Raw genomic sequence first — 10,539 nt, 5'->3', positions numbered from 1 at the left:
TGTAAAAAACCCGGACTCGAGCCTCTTCTCCTTCAGGCTCTTCAGGACAGACCACCATGGCATTATGGTACTCTAGGGTTCCCCATGAGGTACGGTAAGGTGCACAAACTTTAGTTCCACTAATATCCTGCTCTTCCTCCTCGTTTTCCTCATCAGTATCAGGGTTTGGTTTTACCTCATTAGAGTCTTCAGATAGTTCTGCATAAAAAGCGGCAAACTCATTGTCCAAAGCAGTTTCTTGAGGAACAGAAGTGTCACTTTGGTTGGTGGAAGCCTCCTCCAAAGCAGCAAGCAATTGGCTTTTTTTGACAGACACCAAGCTGGACTCTGTTAGCTCGATGAGCTGCTGGAGGTCCTCCTTCAGCTTCAGAAGGTCATCTTGCTCTGCTGATCCCAAACCAGCAGATAAAGCCAGCTCAACTTGCTGAAGCTGAGCTCTGTAGGTTCCGATGGCTTCCTCCAGACTGCTTTCATCCATTGCGGGTTTGTTTGCATGACAGGAGCTCACTGTTGTAGAGGAACTGCAGTAATAAAGCAGGAATTAACTTTTCATATTTCAGAATATGCACCATTATTATTATTATTACTATTATTATCAGTCACACTTGTGTGTTATGTCTAGTGAATGTGATGTGGTGGTTAGCTTTGACGCTAACGTTATAGAGCTAAATACAGCTGGCACTAGTATTTAGCCATTTTCTTCCATTTATATTCATCATTTTACTTTATTATCCGAAATGAATGATAATAAACTATATGCTTACATTTCACGGTGGAGAATATTTCCCAGGGCAGGCACTTTTTTCCAGGGGTTTCAGTACAGCGTAACCGCTACTACGTCATCGGGTGGGCGTGGCCTATCTGTGAATTTGCATAGGTCACGGATCATGCGCAGATTGTGAAAACAGCCGTTTGATTCAGATACCTGTACGTATTCGCAGGGGTTTCGTGTCAAATGCCTTTTATATGCAGTACAAAGTAGCTGTCCTGATCGCAGGTGTTTCATGTGAAGTCAGTGTATGTTTTATTAAACAAATTAACTTAAGATACCTCTAGATTACATTAATACTGTTATAACTTAAGATACCTGTCCCGATCCCACGGCTTTTGTGTCACATACTTTATATATCATATACAGTAGCATCAGATACCTGTCCTGATCCCAGGGGTTTCATGTATGATCAATTTTATATCCATTAACATCAGATACCTGTCCTGATCCCAGGGGTTTCATGTATGATCACTTTTATATTATATACAGTAACATCAGATACCTGTCCTGATCCCAGGGGTTTCATGTATGATCTCTTTTATATACATTAACATTAGATACCTGTCCTGATCCCAGGGGTTTCATGTATGATCACTTTTATATATATATATATTAACATCAAATACCTGTCCTGATCTCAGGGGTTTCATGTTTGATCACTTTTATATTATATACAGTAACATCAGATACCTGTCCTGATCCCAGGGGTTTCATGTATGATCACTTTTATATATATATATTAACATCAAATACCTGTCCTGATCCCAGGGGTTTCATGTTTGATCACTTTTATATATATATTAACATCAAATACCTGTCCTGATCTCAGGTGTTTCATGTAGGATCACTTTTATATTAGTTAACATCAGATACCTGTCTTGATCTCAGTTGTTTTGTGTATGATGACTTTAAATAAAAATAGAAAATAAATATGAGTTATGTTAATTAACTAAGATCGAGAAAACAAAAATTAACCATGATTTATTACAGAAAATGTGGTATTTATTTGTTTAAACATGACTGAATACCATATTTTAAACTACAAAAACACGGTTAATCTTACCACAACCATTATTATTTGGTTTAAAATGGAAGTACAAAAGACCAGAGACAGAAAAACGGAGTAAAACGAGGTCAGCCGTTTTTGCTAATGAAATCTTTAAAATATAACATTATAAAAACAAAAAAAACAACCTGTATGATTGTTTTTTCCCTCGTTATCCACCGCGGTAACTAGGTTCTTTATCCATAATCATCCTGTTTGAAATGACCGCGCTAAAAAAGAACCTGTACTGCGCATGATCGGTGACCTCTCAGTATTGTTTTTTTTTAAAGGGGGCGTTTCCCAAACACCGACCGAGCCACGCCCATTTTACGTCGTGGTAATGAAACCCCTGGAATTTAGTGCATGCCCAGACAGCTAACTGGGAGTCGCTCGAATTTGATCTCACTCTGTCGTCATCAGTCGGCGCTTCCCTAGATGCCATTTCATTTAAGAGCATAAATACTACTACTACTACTGCTACTACTACTACTAATAATAATAATAAAAAACAAAAGATTCGGGCTCTTTCCATACCAGTTTTTGTTTGTTTGGCAGGTTATGTTGTTCATAATAGGACTAAAACATAGACTATACCTTTTTGTCTTCTAGTGGCAATAACAATAAATAAATAAACATCACATGTAATTGCAATGTAGATTGTGTCAAAGCAGCTTAACTGAGAAGTTTTCAGAGTTGAAATTCAGTTTAGTTCAGTTCAGTGTGATTTAATTTTCACTGTTGAAACTTCAAACATTGAAGAGCAAATCCATTGATGCGCAGCTCCACAAGTCCCAAACCAACAAGCCAGTGGCAACAGTGTTGAGAAACAAACTTCACCAATTGACAAAAGTGAAATAAAAAAATATTTACTTATTTTTTCATAAATAAATACATAGACTAATAATCAGGACTGTCATAATGTCTTATATTAATCTGTTAATATATTGTGTATAGTATAGACTGGATAATGTATGTGTTTGTGTATGCATACAATTATATTTTATACAGTATTTAGATTTTATTATCCTGTATGAAATAAAATATAAAACATACAAAATGTGCAACAGAATGACAATTCATATTGTGCAAAGTTCACTCTAACGTATCTGTACTTATAAAGTTAAACCAAAATTACAAAATTACACATCCAGGGCCAAAAACTGGAACCCTTTTGTTTTCTTTTGAGAATTACCATTAAATTAAATATAAACTTTATTATTAAATTAAAATAAAATAAAACTAAACAAAACTTTTTTTTTTTAAAGTGCTGGCAAAGGAAAAATTAAATCACAAATGAATGAAATCACTTACAATATCCTTTATTAAAATGACTTTTTTTCAAAAGAATTTGAAAAACAAAATTTAAATGTAAAGTATAAAACTAATTCATTTATTTATTTAAAAAAATGATCCTAAGTATAAACCGAAAAATTGTAAATACATTTAATGCATTGTAATATGTCAGATGTGCAATATAAGTTTTTTAACACCCTCCTGCATAAAGCCCTGTATGCATGGTATATGTAAATAACAAGGAGATATTGATTTAATATCTCTAAACCTAGCAGCATTTATGAAAAGAAGGACGATATCTTGCGTTGAGTCTTTCCTCCAGATAACTGAGTTGCTGAAAAGAAATACAACAGTTTTGGAAGAATATTAGCATAGTTACTTACTATCCCTTTTAAAGAATTAAATATTTAAATACAATATAAAAAATATATACCTTGATTTACCTGACTTGATCCAATGTCTGAATCCTGGACAACTGCAGAATCATTTCCAGTCAAAGATTTTAACAGCTCACCAAACTGCTTCCTGTGCTGTGGTCGAATGAGCACAGATAAACCTAAATCCACCCGGAAAAAACAAACAAGTTTAGCTTCTTTTTTTTAAGATTCAAAGTCAGTTAAAAGATACAGCTAAAGAATTATTAGCTCTTCTGTGATTTGTATTTATTAATTTTTAAATATTTCCCAAATGATGTAAGGACATTTTCAGTTTTTTCTAGAATATTTTCATTCTGGAGGAAGTCTTATTTGTTTTATTTCAGCTAGAATAAGAGCAGTTTTAATAAAAAAAAAAGTCAATATTATTAACCCCTTAAGCAATATTTTTCTAAGTGTCTAATTGTATTTTTTTTAACAAACCATTACTATACAATGACTTGCCTAATTACTATAATTAACCTAGTTAAGCATTTACATTTACCTTAAAGCTGAATACTAGTATCCGGAAAAACATCTAGTCAAATGTTATTTACTGTCATGGCAAAGACATAAGAAATCAGTTTTTAGAAGAGTTATCAAAACTAATCTGTTAAGAAATGTGTTGAAAAAAATCTTCTCTCCGTTAAACAGAGATTGGGGAAAAATAAACAAGGGGCTAATAATTCAGGAGGGTGAATAATTTGACTTTACAATATTAAAAAGCTGAAGAAGAACCCAAAAAAGAACAGACTAACGTTCTAGTAGAGCGATGTCTTCATCTCTCTCGGTCAATAAGCTCACAACAGTTGAAACCATCTGTTCATAATTGTTTGACGTTTTATACGCCTGCAAGGCTGAAAACATCTGACGGGTTTTTTCTGCACCGATGGCCTGTTTTATGTCTGACAGCAGAGAAGAGCACGACGGGCCTTCTTTGATGGATGTTTGTGGCTTCTGCTCTTCACTTCTCACATTCACTGTAGAAAATTCACAAACAAATCAAAAAGCAAAGGTTTGCATCCAGAACAAGTTCCCTTTAAAATACCAGCATCTCTAGTATACTTCTGATTTTACCTTCCCCTCCATTAAGTTGGATGGTTCCTAGGTGCGAACCACCTTGGTTCAGCAGTCGACTAGAATTCAGCTGCTCAATGGGTGGATTTACAGGAGGAATCTCAGCTTTCGCTAGAAAAAAAAAAACAGTTTAATTAAAGTACCAATTCCCACTATTAACTACTGGCTTATAACCTGCCTATTATTGGCAGTTAATTATTACTATTAAAGTATGATCTTATTCTACATCCCTAATCCTAACTAATACCTAAACCTAACTACTAACGTACTATTAACAAGCAGTTTAAAATGTAAAACAAGTTGCTTACTGAACAGTAAATCTTAATGTTTTGTTAATGGCAGAGATGGGGGACTCGAGTCACATGACTTGACTCAAGTCAAACTTAAGTCGCAAAATTTAGGACTTGCTTGACAAAGATCCAAAAAATACTTGACTTGACTGTCATGACTTGATACTTGATTTGAATTGTTAAATTACTCGAAATAACTTGTTTTTGTTAAATAAATAACTGTTTGTTACATACTATGCATTAGACACAATACCGAAAGTTATATATGTAAATATAAATTGCAAAAGAAATTGCAAACTTTCAAAAATCGACAAAAATTTGATTGACTTGAAAGTGACTTGTTAGACCAAGCTACTGCATGACTTGACTTGACTTGAGATAAGCAGTGACTCGATTGGACTTGACTCGAGTCAGGCAAAAGTTGACTTGACTTGCTTGAGACTTAAAGGTTATGACTCGAGACTTGCTTGTGACTTGCAAATGTGTGACTTACTCCCACATCTGGTTAACAGCGAGTACCTTAAAATGAAGTGGCAGCAAAATTATCATTTTTTTTGATTATTGAAAAAGAAAATAGGGCCTAAATGTTTGTTCTGTCAGACAGAGAGCATTTTTGTTGTCAAAATTTGTAAATAACAAAATACCAAAACATTAATTCCAATAAAAAAAAGAATATATAAAGTCTTATAAAGTTTTTTTTTTTTAAATTGCTGTATTTTTTATTGCAATATATTTAGTTATGATAACTCTAAAATTAAATCCTTAAGTTATAAGGAAAAAAGAAACATCGCTATTTCACAATTTATTGTATTGTATTATGATGCATATCATATCCCCACATTTCATAATGTATTTCGGTCACATTGCTATTTCACAATTTATTGTATTGTATTATGATGCATATCATATTCCCACATTTCATAATGTATTTCGGTCACACTTTACAATAAGTTTTGACAATGTGTTTTCTGTCATAAATAAATAACCAATTTTTATTATATTGTGCATTCATTTTTTTATGTTAATGAAAGTAATTGTTGTTGGTATTAGTTCTAGCTAACTCACAGTCCATTAATTAATGCTAAAAACCACAACTTTAGATTTTTTTTTAATAATGCAATAGTAATTGTTGAACTGCAGCATGATCTCTACATGCTGTAGAAGTGTTGTTCTGTCCTAGCTCAGAAAATACATTAAATAAAATCAATTAATGAAATCTTATTGTGTGACTGGTACTATTTTTTCCAATCAATGTCAAAAGGAATTGTTTTGTTTTTTAATTTTTAGTTTTTAAGTGGAACAAATATCTTTCTGCAGTACCAGTAGTACAGGGTCAGTGTATCTTTTGGTCATTGGATTTTCATTTTAGAAACGGATATTTAAAAACGAAAAACGAGACGTTTTTTTATTTTTGTTTTTCAATTTTAAAACAAAAATCAAAATTTGGCAAATTTTTACTTTTTCACTGTGAAATATATATATATATATATATATATATATATATATATATATATATATATATATATATATATATATATATATATATTGTATTATTAATATTTCATAATATTTAATAATTTTTTTACATGGCAGCATTTTAAATGGAACAACATATTTGACAATATATGCATTATTTGAATTGCTTTACTGAACATTTATCTGAAAGTAAAGTTTTTTGTTAAAATCACTTCCACTTCAAGAGTGACAGTAACATTGGACATTCGTTTGGAATCCCACGTGTGTGTGTGTGTGTCTGTGTGTGTGTGTGTGTGTGTGTGCGTGTGTGTGTGTGTGTGTGTGTGTGTGTGTGTGTGGCAGCATTGCGTCACTGTGAATAAGTCGGTTTATCTGGTTTCAGAATGTAAAAAACAAGTCTTTATTAAAATGAAAATCCAATGACCAAAAGATACACTGACCGTACAGCTACCAGGTTAATCCGGTAGTCACTGCTTAGTGGATGTTTTAAAATGTACCAATAATTTTTATTTACATTACGTTTTCCAGCGCTGAGCATTTAAGCCAATAGGCCCACAAGAAATCTGCACGCGCAGTATTCTGCAGATTTTAAGCCCATCGTTGATTCTGTTTATTTACTTGTGTAAATGTGTGTAAATCTATATTTATTCATTTTTTTATTAATTTCAGTATAATTATTGACTAATATGAAAATAATATGAAAAAGATATATGGGAGACTTACTTTTTTACCGAATAAAGTGGATCTACATGGATTTGCATTGTAAACATTAAATAAAAATTTAAAAGGAATTATTTTTTTGTTTCATATATTAAGTTTTATGATACTCCCAAAATCATTTCGCATAAATTCACAGATTTTTAACAAAATTCTGCGTAGAAATAGCAAAAAATGTCCGCAGATTCCTCCTGTCCCTACCTATGACAGAATGCATCACAATCCACAATTTGTACACTGTGACCTCTTGGCACACCAAAAAAGTTTGTCAACAAAGCATAAAAACAAAACACAAATAAGAGATGCATAATGCTGTAGGAACCAGATTTTGAAGGGCTTGTACTATTTAAATAAGGTGTTTTTATTTAACTAACACCACCTGATGACATCTGCTTATGTAAATACGTTTCTTACAGTCACATCGATGCATATCTGAAGAAAACTGAGATTCTAAGCATTTAAATGTTACCATATACAGGGCTAGTCAAGTGTCACCTGAGTTGTGCCTGAGAGCTTCTTTTTCCTCTCTGGACAATGAATGCTCCTGTTTGTAGCCACAACCTTCACCTGTTAACTCCAAACAACGCTCATCATATTCTTTCTTATGGTGTGGTCGGATAAACTGATAAAGACCTTGAGGGGGGGAAAAATTGTAAGTTAAAGTCAGATGGCAAACAGATAAAGCAAATTGAAGCAATTTGAAATTAAAAAGCAAATTGACTTGAATAAAGAAATTTCATTTAAATCCTTGTATTCTTTCTCCTTGTATGTAAATCCATATTTATTCAATTTTTATATTAATTTCAGTAATATTACTGAATAATATGCATACAATTAAATCAATTATAAACAACAACATTTGTAATGTCATTTTTTTAGGTCTTTTAGTGGGCTAGACAAACCACCTGTAGAAAACGTACTCGTTCATCTTTGACACTTCATTCATTCATTTTCTTGTCGGCTTAGTCCCTTTATTAATCCGGGGTCGCCACAGCGGACTGAACCGCCAACTTATCCAGCAAGTTTTTACGCAGCGGATGCCTTTCCAGCCGCAACCCATCTCTGGGAAACATCCACACACACATTCACACAGACACTCACACACTACGGACAATTTAGCCTACCCAATTCACCTGTACCGCATGTACATGCAAACTCCACACAGAAACGCCAACTGAGCCGAGAATCTAACCAGCGACCTTCTTGCTGTGAGGCGACAGCACTACCTACTGCGCCACTGCTTCACTCATCTTTGACACTTGAATGTTCAATTGTGAATGTACCAGAAATGCACAGTTTTTTTCAAACTTAAATGCCACTTTTGCACAATATCGTGCATAATATTGTTCTGCCTTATGTGAATGTACTTGTATAGTGTTTCTTTAGGTTATGTGTATACTTAAGTTTTTTACTATATGTATAGTTAGTAAAGTTAGAGGACAGCTCTGGTATTTTAGTTAAATATACATTTAATATAGCTCTTACTTTCAGTGTTGGCTTCATATTTATGATTGGTTATTTATGTAGCACTGTAGTCCTGCGAGAGACAACATTTTATTCCACTGTATGTCCACAGATATTGTGAAATGACAATAAAGCTTAACTTGATTTGTATTAGACGAGAAAACTGCTGTACCAATCAAGGGTTTTAATTGCATTATGATTGTAGTTTAATATTTTTATTTTTGTGTGTTAGGTTTTCTTTTCAAATTCGCTGATTTTTTGTTGTATAACTCCGCAGAAATATCTAAAAAGTCCACAGATTCTGCCTGACCCTGCTTATTAGTTATTAGTGGTGTAATGGATCACAAATCTCAGGATTCAGATCACATTATGGTTTTTTAGTCACGGATCGAACCATTCTTCTGATCAGCCATAAAGGGAGGGGACAAATGTAATTTGCTTTCCATTTATTACAGAAACAGTACTGCAAGAAACTTTTGGTTTTAACAAACAGTATTTAGAACCTGTAATTTTATTTAAAAATAAAATGAAGAAGTAATCAATTGAATAAAAATAAATAGTATAATATTCAGTACTGTGAAAAATTCACTCTTACTACTACTGTTGCTGATAACGCTAAATGTAGAAATCTAACATTTATCAATTGTAAAACCTATATTTGTTTGTAGTCTCGTTTTTTAATAAATGATTCAGTCATTCACTCATAAAACTTCATGTTTCATTTCTAGATTTTGAAGAATTATTCGGTGGTATATCTTTGATGGCTGGTCAAATAATGTGATTTCGGTCCAACTTTATATTAAGTGGCCTTAACTAATATGTACTTACACAGGAATTAATAGTATGTTACATGTACTTATTGTGTAAATACATGTATTTCCTGTGTACTTATGCTTGATTAAATACATGTATGTAATTACATCTGTAATTAACTTTTGTAATTACATTTGTAAATACACTGTTGACCATCTCTTACACCTTAACCCACCCTTAAACCTACCCACATAACCAAACCTGTCCATAACCCAACCTCTATCCCAACTCCAAAGCACCACAAGTGTTCTCAAAAACATTATAAACACAGTAAGTACATTGTATTTATTTTTTGATGTAAGTACATAGTAGTTAAGGACACTTAATATAAAGTGGGACAGTGATTTCTACCTACAACTTTCATTTTTGAGCATTGTTAAATGCATTAGATGATTATTTTAATCTTTACAAAAAACATCAGTGGTTTTATCTAAACTGTTATACCAGTACTTTTATGTTATTTGACTGTTTGTAACTTCATAACGAACTCAAAAGACTCAAGAATGAATCTTTCTTGATTTTTGCAATTTTTCAAATAAAGATTTGAATGCAGCGATTTGAAGGATTAATAAACATATGCAAATCACCATCATTTATAATTTATGTTCCGTAGGTGTTAAGATCCCGATCTTTTAATTATTAATTGTGCAGCTCACACTGAATGCATCAATGCAGGCTAAACAAGAAGTGGCAGAAAACAACTTTATTAACCCACCACAACTTCTTCCGATGACATTATATTTTACAAGAAAGCCTAAATGCTTTCATACATGTGATTTGAATGACGCAAAAGGCGAACTCTCTGCGATCGTCACAAATTTAGGATTAATCTACAAGGTAAAACAGTGCTTTAATCTCTGGGTTACGTGTGTTCCAAGTCGTGGGTTGTGATCCGTACGAATAATGGATCAACTGTGATCCGTTACACCCCTATTAGTTATGTAGCCCTCATTACTTATGAAGGCCCACATTTAGCCCTTTATTGAGACTATGTGTTGACTAATATAAATGTAAGTAAAACTATTTTAATTCACTTTTTCAATTATTTTTAGTAATATTTTTGAATAATATACAAATATTTTGGTGATGTATGTACAAAACAGTTGGTTAAGTAAACTGTTTTCTTTTAGTAGATATATTATAAGACTTTGCTTACAAAACAAGTGGACTTAATTGGAT

At 32.7% G+C, this 10,539-nt stretch overlaps 2 protein-coding genes across 8 annotated transcripts in view; both read right to left on the bottom strand.

Moving 5' to 3' along the window:
* The window catches only part of zgpat (zinc finger, CCCH-type with G patch domain), a 14,659-nt gene extending 12,438 nt beyond the window's left edge, over positions 1–2,221 (bottom strand). For 2 of the 5 annotated variants that reach the window (XM_087271924.1, XM_087271923.1), the window contains exons 1-2: positions 2,126–2,221; positions 1–521 (exon numbers count right to left, since the gene is read on the bottom strand). The exon at positions 1–521 is cut by the window's left edge and continues 76 nt beyond it. In XM_087271924.1, the coding sequence (XP_087128050.1) occupies positions 1–478 (478 nt within the window). In that variant the 5' untranslated portion in view covers positions 479–521; positions 2,126–2,221. Of the gene's footprint in view, positions 522–764; positions 808–2,125 lie in introns of those variants that run through there. The other 3 variants (NM_001441955.2, NM_200485.4, NM_001441956.2) reach the window with 2 other exon arrangements.
* An 895-nt stretch (positions 2,222–3,116) lies between these two features.
* Positions 3,117–10,539, bottom strand: part of rtel1 (regulator of telomere elongation helicase 1) — a 46,379-nt gene continuing 38,956 nt past the window's right edge. Inside the window, exons 29-33 of one of the 3 annotated variants that reach the window (NM_001013310.3) lie at positions 7,579–7,716; positions 4,601–4,711; positions 4,282–4,503; positions 3,544–3,666; positions 3,117–3,444 (exon numbers count right to left, since the gene is read on the bottom strand). In NM_001013310.3, coding sequence (NP_001013328.3) covers positions 3,389–3,444; positions 3,544–3,666; positions 4,282–4,503; positions 4,601–4,711; positions 7,579–7,716 — 650 coding nt within the window. In that variant the 3' untranslated portion in view covers positions 3,117–3,388. The remainder of the gene's footprint in view (positions 3,445–3,543; positions 3,667–4,281; positions 4,504–4,600; positions 4,712–7,578; positions 7,717–10,539) is intronic. The other 2 variants (XM_087272344.1, XM_087272343.1) reach the window with 2 other exon arrangements.

The sequence above is a fragment of the Danio rerio genome, chromosome 11 (genome assembly GCF_052040795.2).
Source record: "Danio rerio strain M-AB ecotype USA chromosome 11, GRCz13ab, whole genome shotgun sequence".
NCBI classification, from domain to species: Eukaryota; Metazoa; Chordata; class Actinopteri; order Cypriniformes; family Danionidae; genus Danio; species Danio rerio.
This window is presented reverse-complemented; position numbering and strand designations above follow the sequence as displayed.